The sequence below is a fragment of the Nerophis lumbriciformis genome, linkage group LG18 (genome assembly GCF_033978685.3).
Source record: "Nerophis lumbriciformis linkage group LG18, RoL_Nlum_v2.1, whole genome shotgun sequence".
Lineage (NCBI taxonomy): Eukaryota > Metazoa > Chordata > Actinopteri > Syngnathiformes > Syngnathidae > Nerophis > Nerophis lumbriciformis.
Window position 1 is genome coordinate 33377501 of NC_084565.2, and position 22294 is coordinate 33399794.

Here is a 22294-nt window from a genome sequence, read left to right on the forward strand (position 1 = left end):
GGCCACATGTCTATGGCGGCAACTTGCCGATAGCAGCCACAAAATGTGCCAAAATTCCAGCGAGTGCATATTGACTGCATGAGTACTGAGCATATTGCGATATAAGTCTAATATCCACTTCACTTTGTATTTTTGCTCTCCTCTGGTTTGATGCACTACCCCCAGAGGAGTGTACCTCACGCTTGGCAACATAATGAAGGGAGCAAATCTGAATCATAACTAATTACATTATTCTTCCTTGTGTAGTTGTAGCAGTGTATGCACACGCGAAGCTGAAGCTGAGTCACGCACACAAGCTACTGCACCCTTTCGCTGTGCTTGTGTGATGTAACTAGTTTTCAAGCAAACGTCTTGTTAACGAACCAAATGTACGTTTTTTATTAGTTAATTGAAATGCGTCCGTACCACAAAACATAACAGCTGTCATCATTAAGCATTACTTTTGTACACCACTGTGAACTGTTATCATTTGGTGTTTGTACTGTAATGTCTCAAAGTTGATCATATTCCAATTACTCAATCTGAGTAAAATCTCATTCAATTGTGCAGATGAACCACCAATGAATGTCTGACAATGTCATGTCTCTGTTTACAGTGAGCACTAGCGCACCAAACTCTGACAATGTTCTGGAATGGCTGGAATGGAAAGTCAATCAGATGACCATCAATCACTCAAGGACATCAGACTACGGATCTTCGTCTACGCTAAATGACAGTTTCTAAAGTTTATCTACAGAATGGGGTCATTTTGCTGTTTTTCAGCGCAATGTACAATTCCACAAAACTGCTTACTCAGTGTTTTCCATTTGCTGTATCCCAAAATGTAAACTTTGGCTCTTTTAAATTAATCAAAATCATAATATTTTGAATTGTATGTATATGTATGTATATACATATATGTATATATGTATACATATTCAAAATATTATAATTGATATGTTTGTATGTGTGTGTGTGTGTGTGTGTATATATATATATATATATATATATATATATATATATATATATATATATATGTAAAAAAGTAATTAATTATAGTTACTAGTTTTATTTATATATATATATATATATATGTATATGTATATATATATATATATATATATATATATATATATGTCTTAATAAGGTTATCCAAAAAATAGTGCTCGATACCGTAGTAGAGCGCAATATATGTATGTGTGGGAGAAAACAGATGAAATAGTCTTGTGATTTTTTTTCACACACATACATATATATATATATATATATATATATATATAACGAGTAACTATATTTAATTACTTATTTAAAGTAATTTTCAGAACACTGGTAGTAACGGTCATGTGGTGTAAAATTTAAACTAAACACTTTGCATGTTTTGTTTAAAATACCAATATATATCGTATATCGCCATTCGGCCTAAAAATAACAGGATATCAGTTTTGGCTCATATCGCCCAGCCCTGTCACATACAATTTTTTCTAAAAGTTCAGTTTGGGGAGTTTGTGAACCTAGATATATACCATATTTTCCGGACTATGAGCCGTTACTTATTTTCCTACGCTTTGATCCTGCGACTTAAAAAAACGGTGCCACTAATTTGTGGATTTTTCTTTGCTAACGGCCGTAATGTTTTGTATTCAACAAACGGTTTTCATATCACACCAACAGAGACGCTGAAAATGCGTGTTATTGTTTGTAGTACGTTGCCACCTTTTGGACGAGTTCGCTCACTGCAGGTGCTGCGGGTTGAAAATGTACTTCCTGTTTCATGTCTTGAACCGGAAGTATAACCGTCCGTAGCGTTTATGCTCAAAAAGATTTTTCATTCATCACTCCAAGCAACGTTTGTAAGTTTTACAATATATCTAAAACAATTCATAATTACTAAACCGTCATGTGTGTGACATCTGCATGAGTGTTTTCATGCATATTTGTACGTGTTATTGTAATGCCTTAGCTAATATGCTAACACGTCTGTGTTAGTAATATTAACTTATAATGGCATTTTTTTGTTTTTGTTTCAGTCTCGTAAATTCCCCGACACATCACTGTGGAGTTATTGAGTCTGTTTAGCTGAAAGGAGAGCTGGCTTCCGCAGCTAGTGGGTCCATGACAATGACTTCTGTTTTGTTTGATCAGCTGTTTTACTGCTGATATGATTATTTAATTATTTATTTTTTCACCAAGACAAGTGAGGTTGTGCCTCATTGTTCCCCTTAGTTGCATGCCCCTGCTCTAAATGAATGTTTTTCAAAGTGAGACTCAGCTGTCTCACCTCAGGGAACATTTTTACTCTGTCAGTCTATTAGTAGAAGTAACTGCAGTTAGCATAGCAGGTTTGTTTTTGTAAGGTCAAATTGTACTTGTCCTGAGACCAAATCTAAATAAAGTGTGTAAAAATATTGGTTGAAAATGTTTAAAAAAAAATATATATATATATATATATATGTATATTTCTGAGGTAAAAAAAAAACCTATAACTATATATCTTGTTACACCCCTCTGATGACCAAATTGAATGTAAAATAGAAAGAATAAATAAATGCAAATAAATGTCCTTTCTTTTATACAATGTTATTTATATATGTCTAGATGACAGGTAACCGGGTATATTTTTTGTAATCAGCATGATATTATACAGGTGGGCATTGGACACTTTCCTTTTCTGGAAATTGCCTCTGAGATTGCTCAGGAAATGGCTGTAGACTCTCTCTTCTGGAAGGAGGGATGCTACACAGGGGAGGTGGGGTGGGATGATAATTTCTCTGATGCATTACGATTGGAAAGTAGATGATTCTGGATCGATGGATAAATGTCCAAATATCAATTATTTAAGTATAAAACCCAACACCAGTGAAGTTGGCACGTTGTGTAATTCGTAAATAAGAACAGAATACAGTGCAAAGACAGGATATTTAATGTTGGAACTGAGAAACTTGTTTTTTTTTTTTGCAAATAATCCTTAACTTAGAATTTGATGGCAGCAACACATTGCAAAAAAGTTATCACGGGGCATTTTTACCACTGTGTTACATGGCCTTTCCTTTTAACAACACTCAGTAAATGACCCATTTTTGAAGCTTTTCAGGTGGAATTCTTTACCATTCTTGCTTGATGTACAGCTTAAGTTGTTCAACAGTCCGGGGTCTCCTTTGTCATATTTTAGGCTTCATAATGTGCCACACATTTTCAATGTATCAGTACTATTTTACGATGAAGCCACGCTGTTGTAACACGTGGCTTGGAATTGTCTTGCTGAAATAAGCAGGGGCGTCCATGATAACGTTGCTTGGATGGCGACATATGTTGCTCCAAAACCTGTATGTACCTTTCAGCATTAATGGTGCCTTCACAGATGTGTAAGTTACCCATAGCTTGGGAACTAATACACCCCCATACCATCACAGATGCTGGCTTTTGAACTTTGCGCCTGGAACAATCCGGATGGTTCTTTTCCTCTTTGTTCCGGAGGACACGACGTCCACAGTTTCCAAAAAAAATTTGAAATGTGGACTCGTCAGACCACAGAACACTTTCCCACTTTGCATCAGTCCATCTTAGATGAGCTCGGGCCAAGCGAAGTCGGCTGCGTTTCTGGGTGTTGTTGATAAATGGCTTTCGCTTTGCATTGTAGAATTTTAACTTGCACTTACTGATGTAGTGACAAACTGAAGTTACTGACAGTGGTTTTCTGAAGTGTTTCTGAGCCTATGTGGTGATATCTTTTACACACTGATGTCGCTTTTTGATGCAGTACCGCCTGAGGGATCAAAGGCCCGTAATATCATCGCTTACGTGCAGTGATTTCTCCAGATTCTCTGAACCTTTTGATGATAAATATGGACCGTAGATGGTGAAATCCCTAAATTCCCATCCTTGTTTGTGAATGACTGAGCATTTCATGGAAGCTGCTTTTATACCCAATCATGGCACCCACCTGTTCCCAATTAGCCTGTTCACCTGTGGGATGTTCCAAATAAGTGTTTGATGAGCATTCCTCAACTTTCTCAGTCTTTTTTTGCCACCTGTGACAGCTTTTTTGAAACATGTTGCAGGCATCAAATTCCAAATGAGCTAATATTTGCAAAATATAACAACGTTTTCCAGTTCGAACGTTAAGTATCTTTGTATTCGGTTTTTATTTACCATTTACACAACGTGACAACTTTACTGGTTTTGGGTTTTGTATGTTGAATGAAGTAATATGGACTGTTCTAAAATGCAGATTTAGCACGGACACAGACGGAGAGGAGAACGTGCTAAGCTAGCTTGAATGAAGTAGTGAAACAACAAAATAATGCATGCTTTGTATTCTTCGACAGAAGTCTACATGGAACCGCGTTACAACAGAGGGTAACCAGCTCAGAAGAGGAAATTAGCAAGTAGATTGATAAATCAGTAGATAAAATGCATAGAGTGCAACACTGTCAGCTACAGATATGAATGAATAGATAGATGACGCACGTCTGAGCCGCAAACTTATGGCGACTGGGGGCAAAGTGTCTAGACATTCTAGACACAAATCTTGCATAGTATGTCAAGAAGCCAAGGAATGGCTTCAGCTGACTCACATTTTTGGTAGATGGGGCATCCATTATAGCCTTTAACTTAGATGACGCCTTGTGGGGACCTACACTATGGAGTAAGCGTTGCTCTGGTTTGTCGACAAATTGGAAGTTGCTGGCAGCCTTCAAAGTACCCTAAAGCTGCCACTAATAATTGTAGGATGCGGGCAGAACTGTGGACACTCTTGTGATTTGGATAACATTGGACCGTCTGCCCTGCAGGATGAATTTGAGGACCAGAAATAGACAATCAAGAGTGAAAGGCAAATGTTATTTTCGCTCACAAACAAAACATTCTAACTTGGATTGTTTCCCTGGCTTCGAGACTCTCCCGAAGGACACTGTGGCGAAGACACAACAAACTCCTTTCTTGTCTCTCATCGACACACACCTGTTGTTCTTGACTTCTGCCCACTGTTCCCCTCACCTCCCAGGGGTTGATCAAGGGCATGGGTCTAATGCAGAGGACAAATTTCACCACACCTAGTGTGTGTGTGTGACAATCATTGGTACTTTAACTTTAACTTAACTTTCGACTGACTGGCGGTTGCAAGAGCATTAAGGTCGCGGAACAGAGACACGGCGCATGCTTACATCCACGAAAAATACACGCCACACACATACCCCATGCCTTCGATGCTTTACACTATGTGGTATGATGGAACATGGAGCAGCGCCCCTAGTTGCTGGCAGCTCTGGGCCGGATGCCCGCCCTCTAATCCCTCGTTGCAAGTCTGGAGTTGTATGTTGTAACATGTATATGTGCTTTGCTATGGAGTTGTTTTCCCACTCCAGACTGGGCCCCCTTATTTGAGCCCAGTCTGAGATTGAATTGTATTTTTCACTCATGCTCCCCCAGCGTCTACCCTTTTCCCACCTTCAGTGTTCCTGTTCTGTATCCCTGTACAGTGTTGGCTTGTCCAATCTTAAACAGGTTTGTTCTTAAAACAACATTTTGTTGTACTTGTGCAATGACAATAAAGATTCATCCATCCATCCTACCCAAAGTGATAGCAACATCCTGGATGCTTGGGAATGGTCCCTGGTGTCGAACAGACAGGACCATTAGTAGGCTGGACGACTCACTCTCAACTACAAGGAGGACGGAAGACTGGACATGGTTCTTCTGATGCAAGAGTAATCTCCGAGGTCATTGACATCCCCAGTTTCGGATCTCCAACAAGAGGAAGTGTCTACAGCCTTTTGGATCCTCTGAAGACACATTAGTTGCAACTTTTCAATGGGTCTTCAGATCTTCATATGCTTTAGTTTTCTTTGAACATTGATATTCTTGGTTAGCTACATCAGAATATTTGATACAGCTCTCAACATGATGCAGTAAACTTTTATGAGTTGTTATTTTTACCTGTATAGTTTTTGTCTTTTAAAAAAGCATCGTAATCATATTACTCATCTTAGAATTAGATTGAGTTCCACTCTGCATGAATTACCAATGAATGACATTTCTCCATTTTTAGTGAGCGCAAGCACTCCAAACTCTTGAGAGCGTTTCAGAATGGAAAGTCAATCAAACGACCGTCAAACTTGTCACACTGACTATGTCTATGCTATCGACATACTCCATATTTGTACTCCAAAAGTTGATCGACAGAATGGGTTCATTTCTGTTCTCTTTTATACCAAAAATGTAACCATTGGGATGCAAAGAGCAGTGGCATTAAATATGTTTTGTTCGTCTTTGGTTTGTTTACCTGTCAATGCAACTACATTTTGATACTACTGAAATTGAGTAGGTCAGGTCACCTTATAGGATAAATGTATGTGTTAAAGGGGACTGATAATGCAAAACCAACTGTTCCTACCTATTGGTACATGTTTTTGTGTATTTGGGATCTACACAAGTCCGGAAAATTTTGAATCAAACCACGGAGGCATGGCGGAGATATTTATAAAATCTTGGACTCCCTGGTTTACACTGATTATGTACCAAACCGTTGGACATGTCAGCCAATTATCTGTCATTTTTGTAATGTTTTTCACCCTTTGGAATTGACCTAACTAGTGACGTTTTTTCCATTGCTGTTGTCAGCAGATTTTTCATGAATTTTAATGGAAGAGCTTTGCCAGCTTATTGAAAATGCTGTTTTCAATAAGCTCCTTTTTCGCCACCCTCTTGTTGTGGGGCAGACTGGCTCGTACATGCACATGCATCCTCCGCTGTTGCCATTTTTACCACAACGTCTCATATAGTTCGAGCTTGTCTGTCAGTACACTCAATATGGAGGTACGAAAGACAATAACATGGCTGATGAGGAGAAGACTTAAGTGGAAGTAAATAAGATCGCCCACAAAATGGCGCGTCCTGAAGAGACAGTCAGAAGGCGGCTTGAAGAAGGTCTGTAAAACATAATCTATGCAACATTTTCACCAAAGAACCACCATTACATGTTATGTAGACCACAAGGAAGTGTTTCAAATGTAGAAAAAAAAATCATAAGAAAGATTGATGTAAAAATATGTATTATTTGATAAAAAAATCTACCCTTTCTCCATACAGGCCTGGTTATTTATTGTTGATTAAAATAGTAGCTCATCGAGAGGAGCCAGATGAGGTGGTTCGGGCATCTGGTCAGGATGCCACCCGAACGCCTCCCTAGGGAGGTGTTTAGGGCACATCCGACCGGTAGGAGGCCGCGGGGAAGACCCAGGACACGTTGGGAAGACTATGTCTCCCGGCTGGCCTGGGAACGCCTCGGGGTCACACAGGAAGAGCTGGACGAAGTGGCTGGGGAGAGGGAAGTCTGGGCTTCCCTGCTTAGGCTGCTGCCCCCGCGACCCGACCTCGGATAAGCGGAAGAAGATGGATGGATGGATGGATGGATGATAAAATAGTCTCCAATCAAGAAACAAATTGTACGACTGGGAACCCCTTCTCTCTGAAAAAAATACTGTTTTTCATCCTAAACTTTGTTTACTCTGTCACTGAAACTGAAGTCAGTGTGTGCATGTTTGTAAAAAAAAAAAAAAGTGTTCTTCATTTTTGTCAAGTCGCTACAACCCCTTGGAAATCACCCGGCACCTACCATGGAAGGCCTGCCTCCGCATTATAAAGGATTTGAACAAGATCGACTTTATATTTTACAAATGAGGGTCTCTTTATCTTGTCGACGTACTTTTTTAAAATTTTTATACTTCCATTAATTTTCATTTTTCTTCATTAAACCATGTAAAAACTCATTGAGATTCAAATCTTTTATGCAAGATTGACCTGGCCAAGAGGGCAGTAAAGCAGTTTTCACAAATAACATAGAACAATAACAAAAAAACAGCAATTTATGCCAATTGAGAGCATTAAATTACATTCTCAGTAAGTTCCCCACTGCCCTAATTCAATGTATATACTCTGATGATTAACTTGTGTGATGACACTGTATTATGCTGATAGTATATATTTATACCATGAATTGATTAACGTGGACCCCGACTTAAACAAGTTGAAAACTTATTCGGGTGTTATCATTTAGTGGTCAATTGTACGGATTATGTACATGTGCAATGTACTAATAAAAGTCTCAATCAATCAAACCCGGTCTCCCACTAACTAGTGGCCATTGTCTTCTCCAACTAACAATACTGACATCTTGCGGCCTGTGGTAGAATATTGCAAATTACCAAACAATGTTATTATGAATGGATACATTTTTTTTTAATTATGTATAGCTTTTTAGCCATCAACAGATTGACTAGTTAATTGATTTACTCAATATTTCATTTACATATATTTATAATATGAAGTTTGTCGACATGAATCGTGAGCAGCAAACAACCAATAGCGCGAAAGCATGGCCTGTGACGTCATTTTGATGAGCCGGAAGTAAAACCGTCCAGCTGATGACTGTCATGACAAACCACATTTCTGTCCAAAAACACCCCCAGCAAGGCAAAACACGGCAAAGGTGCGTGTTTTTAAGGAACATCGTAATACAACCATTCATTTGTCATGGTGTTTGCTAATATGGCTCTGTTTTTCAGTCGAGGAGTGCTGTTATAATGCGAATGAGCTCTGATGTTTGCATGCAACGCGGCTAGTTCGCAAGCTAACTCTGTTGTTTACATTTTGTCTAGTTCTCCGTTTGCAACTTCAACATGTATGTCAGAATATTCAAGCTTAAATGTAATATTTTTTCCTCACAGACACTGAAGAAAGTCTACAAAAACTATTTAAAAAAAAAATGGTGAGAGATGTGTTTTCATATTCGTGTTCCTAATTCACAGTACTGTATTTGTCAATGACAAGTGAAGACATTCATGATGTTTATTTTTTTTTGGACTATGACAGCACGGTAGGGTCAAGGTCAAATCCACCGCCCAGCAAGAGGAGGAGAAAAGAAAGGAACGCGAGAAGAAACTGAAGATATACATTGCTGCAAGGGATGCCTGTTTTTCCAAGGTGCCTTAACCCTTGTGTAATGTTCATATTGTTGTTACTCAGCCAGCGTTTGTAGCTTTTAAAGGGGAACATTATCACTAGACCTATGTAAGCGTCAATATATACCTTGATGTTGCAGAAAAAAGACCATATATTTTTTTTAACCGATTTCCGAACTCTAAATGGGTGAATTTTGGCGAATTAAACGCCTTTCTATTATTCGCTCTCGGAGCGATGACATCACAACGTGACGTCACATCGGGAAGCAATCCGCCATTTTCTCAAACACATTACAAACACGAGTCAAATCAGCTCTGTTATTTTCCGTTTTTTCGACTGTTTTCCGTACCTTGGAGACATCATGCCTCGTCGGTGTGTTGTCGGAGGGTGTAACAACACCAACAGGGACGGATTCAAGTTGCACCAGTGGCCCAAAGATGCGAAAGTGGCAAGAAATTGGACGTTTGTTCCGCACACTTTACCGACGAAAGCTATGCTACGACAGAGATGGCAAGAATGTGTGGATATCCTGCGACACTCAAAGCAGATGCATTTCCAACGATAAAGTCAAAGAAATCTGCCGCCAGACCCCCATCGAATCTGCCGGAGGGTGTGAGCAATTCAGGGACAAAAGACCTCGGTAGCACGGCAAGCAATGGCGGCAGTTTGTTCCCGCAGACGAGCGAGCTAAACCCCCTGGATGTCTTGGCTCACACCGTCCCTTATGCCACCGAAGATGATCAAGAGAAGAATATCGACCCTAGCTTCCCTGGCCTGCTGACATCAACTCCAAAACTGGACAGATCAGCTTTCAGGAAAAGATAGCGGATGAGGGTATGTCTACATAATATATTAATTGATGAAAATTGGGCTGTCTGCACTCTCAAAGTGCATGTTGTTGCCAAATGTGTTTCATATGCTGTAAACCTAGTTCATAGTTGTTAGTTTCCTTTAATGCCAAACAAACACATACCAATCGTTGGTTAGAAGGCGATCGCCGAATTCGTCCTCGCTTTCTCCCGTGTCGCTGGCTGTCGTGTCATTTTCGTCGGTTTCGCTTGCATACGGTTCAAACCGATATGGCTCAATAGCTTCAGTTTCTTCTTCAATTTCGTTTTCGCTACCTGCCTCCACACTACAACCATCCGTTTCAATACATGCGTAATCTGTTGAATCGCTTAAGCCGCTGAAATCCGAGTCTGAATCCGAGCTAATGTCGCTATAGCTTGCTGTTCTATCCGCCATGTTTGTTTGTGTTGGCATCACTATGTGACGTCACAGGAAAATGGACGGGTGTATATAACGATGGTTAAAGTCAGGCACTTTGAAGCTTTTTTTAGGGATATTGTGTGATGGGTAAAATTTTGAAAAAAACTTCGAAAAATAAAATAAGCCACTGGGAACTGATTTTTAATGGTTTTAACCCTTCTGAAATTGTGATAATGTTCCCCTTTAATGCCTCACAATGAAACACTTTTATGTTTACGGTACACAAAAATTTCGGTTCGGTACGTACCTCGGTTTAGAGGTCACGGTTCGGTTCATTTTCGGTACAGTAAGAAAACAACAAAATATACATTTTTGGGTTATTTATTTACCAAATTTGCAAAATCTTCCACCAAAAATATTTTTCGTAGTGGAATATTTGATGTGAAGTAATCGGAACCTTGGACAGGTCAATAATTCACAATAACATTGATTTTGATTCAATATTATGTTTTGATCAATGACAGTTTGAAAGAAAAAAAAACTGCTTTGTTTTATTAGTCAACATTGCAACTTTTTCTAAATTACATTGAACCTTTAAGCTTTTTTTATTTCACTTTTGTTCTGTTTTTGTTTATTTTAATAGTTTTTTTAGAATGTGTCGTGGGCCTTTAAAACATTAGCTGTGGGCCGCAAATGGCCTCCGGGGCACACTTTTGACACCCCCGCTATAGATAATAAAAAAATTAAATCTGATAAATCTATGGATAAAAAGCAGAGCCTGGCGACGCATGCGCGTTTATCATAACTCTCTCGCTCTCTCTGTCTCTGCCCCTCCCTCACCAATGCTGCTGTGCGCACAATTTGTTTTGTTTTTAACCCCTTCTTAACACTGAACGTACATTGAAAATACACGCAACCCTAACTCAAAATGCCGGACATTTGAGGCATTTAAGAAACTCCGCCCTGACAGCTCCGCAAAAGAGGACATGTCCGGTTAAAAGAGGACATATGGTCAGTCTATCATAGCCCGTTAGCTGCTAGCATGCCGTGAGTTGTGCCTCGGTGTGCATTGTTTACACCAGTGGTCCCCATCCACCGGGCCGCGGACCGGTACCGGGCCGCACAAGGAAAAAAATATATATATATATATTAATATACAAATTTTCAAGCGTTGACCGGTCCGCAGCTACAAAAAGGTTGGGGACCACTGGTTTACACAACGTGCGTTACGCTACTTAATATGTCCGTGTGGAAACTCGTTCGGTACACCTCCGAACCGAACCGAAACCCCGTACCGAAACGGTTCAATACAAATACACGTACCGTTACACCCCTATAAAATACTGAACAGATGTTTACCTTATCCCAATAAACATCTGTTCAGTATTTTAACATAAAAGTGTTTGATTGTGAGGCATTAAAAGCCACAAAATGCAACGGGCCCATCAGACCCACAAACGCTGGCTGAGTAACAACAATATGAACGTTGCACGAAAAGTTTCTCTGCCAGTTTCTGCATCCCACAGGGATTCTTCTTTTGTGTTTCTGAACCTGCGGTTCCCACACAAGGTTGCAACATTGTTTGTCAACACTGTCTGCTCTCATTTTCTCGCACATTTGACCCTCTGATGTTCTGTGTACCGACACTCTGTCCTCCTCCTGTCTAGGCCTGCTGTGTGTGTGTGTGTTAGTTAGTTAGTTAGTTACACAGAACTTTAATTTCCACACTTCTATTAGCCCGGACATCTTATATGTAATAGAAATGTGTAGAGGGGGTGTGTGGTCATTAAATAAGTATTCTGATATATGTTCTTCACTGAAAATGAGCCAAGGGGGTGTGTGGTCATTAAATAAGTATTCTGATATATGTTCTTCACTGAAAATGAGCCAAAGTCAGTGAGTCTCAGTTTGAAAAATTGATTAATTGTATCATTTTTCTTTTAATAAAAAATGAAAACGGGTCCCACAGACCCGAACACCACACAAGGGTTAACCCTTGTGTTCGACACACCTGACTTATGAAAGAATCTTCATGCTAACAATGTGCTTATCATGACAGAGGAAGGAGGGCGTGTGCGATGAAGAGGCTCTCCACCTGACCCAGCAGATACTATCCTCGAATCCTGATTTTGCAACCCTGTGGAATTACAGAAGAGAGATCCTCACACACCAGGAAACGTTGAAGTAAGAGCGTTTGTTTTTATTCCCAAATATTTTTATTGAATTTTGCAGACAGTACAGCATAGTGAATCATGGCAACAGCAAGTTGTGGTATCTGCACATTTTACATACCGTATTTTCCGCACTATAAGGCGCACCTAAAAACCACAAATGTTCTCAAAAGCTGACAGTGCGCCTTATAACCCGGTGCGCTTTATTACGATTCATTTTCATAAAGTTTCGATCTCGCAACTTCGGTAAACAGCCGCCATCTTTTTTCCCGGTAGAACAGGAAGCGCTTCTTCTTCTACGCAAGCAACCGCCAAGGAAAGCATCCGCCCCCATAGAACAGGAAGCGCTTCTTCTTCTACCCGCCCCCGGAAGAAGAAGAAAAAACGCGCGGATATCACCGTACGTTTCATTTCCTGTTTACATCTGTAAAGACCACAAAATGGCTCCTACTAAGCGATCCGGTTCATAAAAAGACGCAATCTCTCCATCCGCACACGGATTACTACCGTATTTCACAGCAACTGAACCGCACTGTGGAACGGGAGCACGTACGGTGAATATTCGCACCACAGGGAATGAGAAGTCATCCTTCACTGTGGTTCTAGCTTGCCATGCTAACTTCCACCCATGGTGATATTCAAAAGGAAGACCTTGCCAAAAGAGACCTTTCCAGCCGGCGTCATCATAAAAGCTAACTCGAAGGGATGGATGGATGAAGAAAAGATGAGCGAGTGGTTAAGGGAAGTTTACGCGAAGAGGCCGGGTGGCTTTTTTCACACAGCTCCGAAGGCGAACACACCTTCACTAAGACGGGCAGACAGCGCCGGACGACATACGCCAACATTTGCCAGTGGATCGTAAATGCCTGGGCAGATATTTCGGTCACAACTGTGGTCCGAGCTTTCCGGAAGGCAGGATTCACAGAACAACAGCGACACTGACTCCCGATGACTTCTACGAGACGGAACCGGCCATTTTGGATACCACGCTTGCGCAACTTTTCAATTCGGACACCGAAGACGAAGAATTCGAAGGATTTACGAATGAAGAATAACTTCAGAAGGTGAGCGCTATGTTTATTTTGTGTGTTGTGACATTAACGTTCGAGCAACATTATGTTACTATTGCTCTACACCATTTTGAATTTTACTATGTTTGTGATTGCACATTTGCGTACATTTTGGGACAGAGTTGTTAGAACGCTGGTTTTCAATATATTATTAAAGTTTGACTGAACTATCTGACTGTTTTTTTGACATTCACTTTAGCGCAGCGTTTTTTTGACATTCACTTTAGCGCAGCGTAGGCGCGGCTTATAGTCCGGGGCGGCTTATTGGTGGACAAAATGATGAAATATGTAATTCATAGAAGGTGCGGCTAATAATCCGGTGCGCCTTATAGTGCGGAAAATACGGTATGTTATGTTAATATGTTACATAATAAACCCAACCCTTATAAGACCCACCTACTCAATTCCCAAGGTAATTGTCCCCTAGTGCCCATAACAGATATAGACACACATGAATATATGCAAACACAGATTCAATCTAACGAAATATATTAAAGATAAATTAATGGATAAGGTAAAATAAATAAATAAATAATACATAAGATATACAATAAAATATAACGTTAAAGTAAATAAACACAAAGAATGGGGGGTCAGGGGGCTTCAGCGGTCAGCTCTGTAAGAGCGTTTATTTTTGCTCTATACAGATTTCTATTCAACGCCTTCTTGCAAATATATTTTATTGAATTTTTACAGCTAAAATCACATTTGACAATCATACTTTGCTTACTCAGACCCTTCATACATGCTCACATCCACTCATCCACACTCACATGCACGCTTGAGGAGAGAGGTGCACTTGGGCTTTAACTACTCAAGGCTTACAGTATAGACATTATTAGAAAAAGTATATTGTATATGTCCATCCATCCTGCACTGACTCAGGATCAGCAGACGATCCAGACCATAGCAAGATGGATGAATGTTCCTCGGCAGGATCCTCAGGCAGTGATCACTAGATCACCTCCCGGGGACCTCTCCACCTTTCACACTTAAAAAAGAAGAGGAAAGGCACATTTTCGTGGCTTGATCAGATGCAAAAAAAAAGCATGTAAACCGTGACAAAACCTTATCAAAAGTGACACAAAAAAGCAATGGTAGTGTGGGAACAAAAAATATATATATATTTTTTAACAAAAAAGAAGAGGAAAGTCACATTTTCGTGGCTTGATCAGATGCAAAAAAAAGCACGTAAACCGTGACAAAACCTTATCAAAAGTGACACAAAAAAGCAATGGTAGTGTGGGAACAATACAAAAAAATATATATATATTTTTTAACAAAAAAGAAGAGGAAAGTCACATTTTCGTGGCTTGATCAGATGCAAAAAAGAGCACGTAAACCGTGAAAAAAACCTTATCAAAAGTGACACAAAAAAGCAATGGTAGTGTGGGAACAATACAAAAAAATATATATATATTTTTTAATATTTTTTATATTTATTTGTAATTTTTTTAGTTAATTTTTTTAATACAATAATAAAAAGGGAATAAAACTAAAAAAAAGATAAGACCCTTTTTTTTTTTTTTTTCCTTTTTCTCCCTTCCTTCCCTATTGAACGCCTTCTGAGATGATACAGTATGTTGGTTTTGCTCCAGGGATGACGATGAAGTGCAAAAGATGTACCAGGCCGAGCTGTCCTTTCTGGAGTCCTGCCTGAAAGTGAACCCAAAGTCTTACGGCAGCTGGCACCATCGAAGCTGGGTATCGGAACGTGCGCCTGAAATGGATTGGGCCCGGGAGCTAAGCCTGTGCGACCGCTGCCTCGGCCTCGATGACCGCAACTGTGAGTGACGGCGGTCAAACGCAAGTTATCTCACTGAGCCGCTGGTGTGATGTCCACATTGCGTTATCGTCACCAGTCCACTGCTGGGATTACCGCCGGATCGTTGTCAAGAAATCGGCCGTTCCCGTGGAAAAGGAGTTGGAGTTTACGCATCGTCTGATTGGCTCCAACTTTTCCAACTACTCCAGCTGGCATTACCGCAGCACACTCCTGCCATTGCTCCACCCGGAGTCTCCTGAACCCACCTCGTCTTGTTCTTCCCCGCCCTCACCGCAAACCCACTCGCATCGCGTCTGTGAAGAACAGCTGCTCAAAGGTAAAGGTTCTGGTACAGCCGGCAATACATTAAATCCACCTACAGGGGGCAGTCCGAGTCTAAAAGAGGATGCAACACAAGTCTCAATTCTTGCATAAATGTCTCTATATGAGTGAGGTGGTGTCTATAAATGAATGGAAATTATTTCATGTCAGCCTTATCTCACTCTGAGGACAATTACATTTGCGACGCCCGCTATGGGTTGTTGTCAAATGCTGTGGATGATGATAGTGAATATGTAATGCAGATATCCTCAAAGTTTTATAACAATGAGACAAATGGTAAAAATGTTTGACCAATCCTACTCAAATTGTACACACACATGCTTGACAGCCCCTAAAGACGTGTGCTAATGGTGTGGAGAATCGGCTAAACACCCTAAAATTAAAGTGGGTGTTTTTGTAAAGCGCATTGAGCCGTGTGGACAATTTCCCGACTTATGGGGGTAAAACTTGTGGCATTAATCACAGCGCCACCATGCGGTGTGTGCTTCATAAAAGTAAATATTGCACAGGCAACACAGTAGCACATTTATATATATATAAATGTGCTATAATATAAATGTATATATACTGTATATATATATATATATATATATATATATATATATATATACATACATATATTAATGTATATATATATATACGTGTGTGTGTGTGTGTATATATATATATATATATATATATATATGTATGTATATATTTATAGTACAGTACAGGCCAAAAGTTTGGACACACCTTCTCATTCAATGTGTTTTCTTTATTTTCATGACTCTTTACATCAGGGGTGCTCATTACGTCGATCGCGAGCTACCGGTCGATCTCGGAGGGTGTGTCAGTCGATCACCAGCCAGGCATTAAAAAAATAGTCCTAAAAATGAGCGATCATAAATCTTCACTATGACGTGACTTTCGTCACTTGATTGACATTCACGGCACCCGAGGGTCTTCTGAGATGACGCTGGCTGCTGCCAGCTCATTAAAATTACCGACTGGAAGGCGAGAAACACTTTATTTCAACAGACTGGCGCCGTACCTGTCGTCAAAACTCCAAAGACCGACTGCACAGTTGCACAGTTGCGCTAACAAAACGAGTCTCAGAAAGCTGGCGTGCACAAGCTAGCAAGCTACGGAGTTTGCCGACAATGTATTTCTTGTAAAGTGTATACAAAGGAGTACGGAAGCTGGACAAATAAGATGCCAAAAACCAACCACTTTCATGTGGTATTGGACAGAAAGGAGGACTTTTTTCTCCTCCATTCGAAAATGCGGACGTTTTTAGCACCACTGTCTGATTCCTATCAATGCAAGTCATCACAATCAGGTAATACACCAACTTATATTCTTGTCTTCATGAAAGAAAGGAATCTATATGTGTTAAACATGCCTGTATTATCTTTAAACACCTTAACTTGTTAACAATATTAACTATATGTGTTAAACATGCTTGCATTATCTTTAAACACCTTTAACTTATTAACAATATTAACTATATGTGTTAAACATGCTTGTATTATCATTAAACACCTTTAACTTGTTAACAATATTAACTATATGTGTTAAACATGCTTGTATTATCTTTAAACACCTTTAACTTATTAATAATATTAACTATATGTATTAAACATTCTTGTATTATCATTAAACACCTTTAATTTATTAACAATATCAACTATGTGTTAAACATGATTGCATTATCATTAAACACCTTAAATTTTTTAACAATATTAACTATATGTGTTAAACATGCTTGCATTATCATTAAACACCTTTAACTTATTAACAAAAACATATATTTCATAAATAAGTAAATATAAAGTATATATATGAATGAGGTAGATCCCCACGACTTGATCAATTGAAAAGTAGCTCGCCTGCAGAAAAAGTGTGAGCACCCCTGATTTACATTGTAGATTGTCACTGAAGGCATCAAAACTATGAATGAACACATGTGGAGTTATGTACTTAAGAGAAAAAGGTGAAATAACTGAAAACATGTTTTATATTCTAGTTTCTTCACAATAGCCACCCTTTGCTCTGATTACTGCTTTGCACACTCTCGGCATTCTCTCGATGAGCTTCAAGCACACCTGTGAAGTGAAAACCATTTCAGGATCCACCTCTTGAAGCTCATCGAGAGAATGCCAAGAGTGTGCAAAAAAGTAATCAGAGCAAAGGGTGGCTATTTGGAAGAAACTAGAATATAAAACATGTTTTCAGTTATTTCACCTTTTTTTGTTAAGTACATAACTCCACAGTTATGCTCTTGGCCCTGTGATGAGGTGGCGACTTGTCCAGGGTGTACCCCGCCTTCCGCCCGAACGCAGCTGAGATAGGCTCCAGCACCCCCTGCGACCCCAAAAAAGGGACAAGCGGTAGAAAATGGATGGATGGATGCACATAACTCCACACATGTTAATTCATAGTTTTGTTGCCTTCAGTGACGAACTACAAATAGTCATGAAAATAAAGAAAACACTTTTGTTGCACCAGTTTTTTTTGGACTGTACTTAATGTTTCTGTTTTTTTTTGTTTTTTTGTACAGAATATGAGCTCGTGCAGAACGCTTTCTTCACCGACCCCAACGACCAGAGCGCTTGGTTCTATTACCGTTGGTTGCTGGGCCGAGGTACTTGTACTTCTGCAGCACCTTTCCCTTGTTTTTCAATGTCGGAATGGAACCTAATGCAACTTTCTTGATGTGTCCCAGCTGAACGTGAAGAGATGATAAGCTGCGTTTATATCAGCCGGGACGAGGAGAGGGTGGCCGTCGCCTTCTCAAGGCCGGTCAATGTGAGTTTGTCCACTTAAGAGCTGGTACTCGATTTATTCATTTATTTTTTTTAACCAGCTGTGACCTTCCTGTCCACATGTTTTTTGTTTAGGCTCAGTCTGGTGGTCTTCTACTCGTTCTTGACGGTCAGCCACAGAAGGTGGGATGGAGGACTGTCCATCCACGTTTCAAACACAGTCCTGTCTGGGTATCCTTTTCTCTCCATTCAGAAAATATTGCACTATCCTGTTTAATCAGCGAACTGGTTATGCCTGAACTAGTTGCATTGTCGTAGTGAAATCCATCAAACCTGAACAGAATACTTGTTGTGACACCCTTCACACACTGCCTGCATGCTGATAAGATTTGAGATGGAATGTTGTCCTTTTATTTCCATAGCATTTTTTTTTAAAAATTGAACTTAAATAGCGACACATTGATTGATTGATTGAGACTTTTATTAGTAGATTGCACAGTACAGTACATATTCCATACAATTGACCACTAAATGATAACACACGAATAAGTTTTTCAACTTGTTTAAGTCGGGGTCCACGTTAATCAACTCATGGTATGAATATATACTATCAGCATAATACAGTCATCACACAAGTTAATCATCAGAGTATATACATTGAATTATTTACATTATTTACAATCCGGGGGGTGGGATGTGGAGGGGTGCGGGGGGTTAGGTTTGGGTTGTTATCAGCACTTCAGTCATCAACAATAATATCATCTGAGAAATGGACATGGAAACAGTGTAGGTCTGACTTGGTAGGATATGTACAGCGAGCAGTGAACATAGTGAGCTCAGAAAGCATAAGAACAAGTATATACATGTGATTATTTACATTTGATTACCGTATTTTCCGCACTATAAGGCGCACCGGATTATAAGGCGCACCTTCAATGAATGGCCTATTTTAAAACGTTGTTCATATATAAGGCGCACCGCATTATAAGGCGCATAGAATAGACGCTACAGTAGAGGCTGGGGTTACTTTATGCATCTCGTAGTTGCGAGACCTGTTGTGGCTCAATATTGCTCCATATATAAGGCGCACAAGATTATAAGGCGCACTGTCAGCGTTTGAGAAAATTGGAGGTTTTTAGGTGCGCCTTATAGTGCGGAAAATACGGTAATTACAATCCGGGGAGGTGGGGTGGAATTTACATTTACCTATGTGTCAGTGACGTGCGGTGAGGTTGATGGCTGGTGAGGCACTGACTTCATCACAGTCAGATTTACAAACATATGAACCCTAAAGAGTATCTTATTCACCATTTGATTGGCAGCAGTTAACGGGTTATGTTTAAAAGCTCATACCAGCATTCTTCCCTGCTTGGCACTCAGCATCAAGGGTTGGAATTGGGGGTTAAATCACCAAAAAGTATTCCCAGGCGCGGCGCCGCTGCTGCCCACTGCTCCCCTCACCTCCCAGGGGGTGAACCAGGGGATGGGTCAAATGCAGAGGACAAATTTCATTACACCTAGTGTGTGTGTGACAATCATTGGTACTTTAACTTAACTTTAACTTTACACATACAAACTGTAGCACACAAAAAAGCACATTTAATTAAAAAAACGTTATTATGGTCTTACCTTTACTTAGAAATTAAGTCCATGCGCCGCAACTAAAGCCCTCACTTAAACTTTCCACGTGCAAGATTGAATCTATTTAAAAAAGTGTAACCGAGGGTATATAAATGTCGCCTATACTGTACGAAACTACAAAATAACAAACACGGAGGCTCCAGTTTACACGAGGACCACTTTATTTACCTTCTTTCAAAAACCTCCGCAACGTGACATCACTTCTGCTCTTAGCGCCTTCAAAATAAGAGCTCAAGGCATATACTGTATAACAGCGCATAACAGGAACTTAACATCACAAAGAGGAAAGCCCATGAAAATAGGTTACAAAAGTTATTTAATAAGAAGCCAAAAAGTGCAAAAACAATAATGTTCGTGTTGGAGGAGTTGTGAATTAGGTACACCTGCAGTCTGCAGGTGTATCTAATGTTGTGTCCCTGCAGTCATTCACAACTCCTCCAACACCAACATTATTGTTTTTGCACTTTTTGGCTTCTTATGAAATAATTTTTTAAAATAGATTCAATCTTGCACGTGGAAAGTTTAAGTGTGGGCTTTAGTTGATATAACAATTCTACGGCGGGCGTGCAGGAGGCGAGCCTCAGCCAGTGCGTCTTTTGCAGCCGTTTTATGATCGCTCAGCACAAGAAATACTTTACACACATACAGTTGTTGACAAAATACACTGTACATTATATACCTCAGCTAACTAAACTATGGAAATGTATAATATAGTTCATATAGCAATACAGTCTCACTGCACAGCAGGCCAGCAGTTAGCCGAGTCATTGCGCAATCCATGTTGCGGCACTGAGTGACGTGCCTCAACTGGCTGCTGTTCACCGCACCGTCTCTTCTCAGTATTTGAACGGCAAATGTGAAAATTCAGCGATTTTGAATAAAAATAATCTAAAACTGGTGAAGTTAAATGGAAAATAACTTTATAGTATAATCACTGGATACATACAGTATAACAATTAAATTTTTTTTTTTCTTTTTACATTTTTTTTCTTTCCATGATGGCAGGTGAGGCGGGGCCTCACCTGCCTCTAGTGACTGCACGTCACTGCTATGTGTTAACTTAGACAGGCAGACAAGCAATGCCTTCTGGGAGGGATCTGCTTTTGTAAAGTGCAATTCTATCGAGACTGATCTCCCCGAAGCTCTTCTGGTTAAGTCCGGCTGGGTGCAGTACACACACAAGCTGAAAACGTGAAAAACGCGGGGAAGGTTGTAAATTGATAGACATGCTAGATTCAAATGGTCAAATGACTTGTGCTCAATCCTAAAGAAGTTTTGCTTGATGGCGGTCATGTTTTTTTAAGAATTTTGTTCATGTTCTACGCACGCATGCTCGTCAGTGGACTCCATTTTTCGGCGATTGCACCTAACACCGTTAAGTGACAGAAGAGAGCTCTGTGTGAAATTTCAAGTAAATAATAATAACAACACCGCCACCTTGTGTGTTGTTTTTGTCTCAGAATTTATAGCATGGTGCATGTTCTGACAGACTTTTATCCATTTGTATGATGTAGTTCTAGAAAAGAAGAGTTAGCTTATACAAAGAAAATGTGTAACAGGTAATACTACTAATTGCTAATTTAAATCAAACTGGTGTGTTGCTGGTATGGCCACATTTCGCACGTCAGATGTTCACATGTGCTCCGAAGAATGCTCAGGGAGTTTTTGCGTTTGCTCAGACACATAAAAATTAGAGGAAACATTAATTATGTCTAATTTTTCAATAAGGTTTAAGTTTATTTGGATTCTTCTTCCTTGTACTTGGTAAACATTTTGTTTGACTTGGCTTAATCCATTTCATAATTTAATTCCACAATGTTGCATACACATTTTTTAAGTTACATTTTCCCCTATGGTTATATTTCTACTCTTTTGTTGAGAAGAATTGTTGTACATTCTTGGGTAGCAGGTTATAGTTTGCTTTGTACATAATTTTATTTTTGATTTTGTAAATAAAGGGTTTGAATGTTCTTTACTGTATAACCAACATTATGTATACTAACTGACCTTTTTTTGTAACACGGTTTCACACAGTAACTCACATATGGTAATACTATTGAACCGTAGAGAATATGGTGTGATTTTTAGTCCAGGACATATTTAGCTTTATTCATTATTGATGTGTTTTCTGCCAACTTATGTTTTTTTGTATGAGATTTCCAGTTCATTTTATCATCTATTATTACACCTAGAAATTTGATTTCTATTACCCTTTTACTTCGTTTTTTATATATATTTTTATTTGACTTTCTCTTCTGCTGTTTCCGAATAGCAATATTTTAGTTTTACTGAGATTCAAGGATAGTCTGTTTTTGTCAAACCATCTCTTAAAAATATATTCCTTTCTTCTGTTATTTGTATTAGCTTTTGTGTGTTCTCTCCTGAACACAATGAAGTCACATCTGCAAATAATAC

General features: G+C 39.5%; 2 protein-coding genes across 2 annotated transcripts in view; both read left to right on the plus strand.

Moving 5' to 3' along the window:
* Positions 1-952, plus strand: part of LOC133617851 (GTPase IMAP family member 8-like) — a 9600-nt gene extending 8648 nt beyond the window's left edge. The window contains exon 6 of the mRNA XM_061978163.2: positions 596-952. Within this exon, the coding sequence (XP_061834147.2) occupies positions 596-723 (128 nt within the window). The 3' untranslated portion in view covers positions 724-952. The remainder of the gene's footprint in view (positions 1-595) is intronic.
* A 7433-nt stretch (positions 953-8385) lies between these two features.
* rabggta (Rab geranylgeranyltransferase subunit alpha) overlaps positions 8386-22294 on the plus strand; it is a 37231-nt gene continuing 23322 nt past the window's right edge. The window contains exons 1-9 of the mRNA XM_061978164.2: positions 8386-8464; positions 8703-8743; positions 8848-8958; positions 12206-12330; positions 14986-15173; positions 15250-15489; positions 18034-18117; positions 18199-18281; positions 18374-18469. Of these exons, the coding sequence (XP_061834148.2) occupies positions 8741-8743; positions 8848-8958; positions 12206-12330; positions 14986-15173; positions 15250-15489; positions 18034-18117; positions 18199-18281; positions 18374-18469 (930 nt within the window). The 5' untranslated portion in view covers positions 8386-8464; positions 8703-8740. The remainder of the gene's footprint in view (positions 8465-8702; positions 8744-8847; positions 8959-12205; positions 12331-14985; positions 15174-15249; positions 15490-18033; positions 18118-18198; positions 18282-18373; positions 18470-22294) is intronic.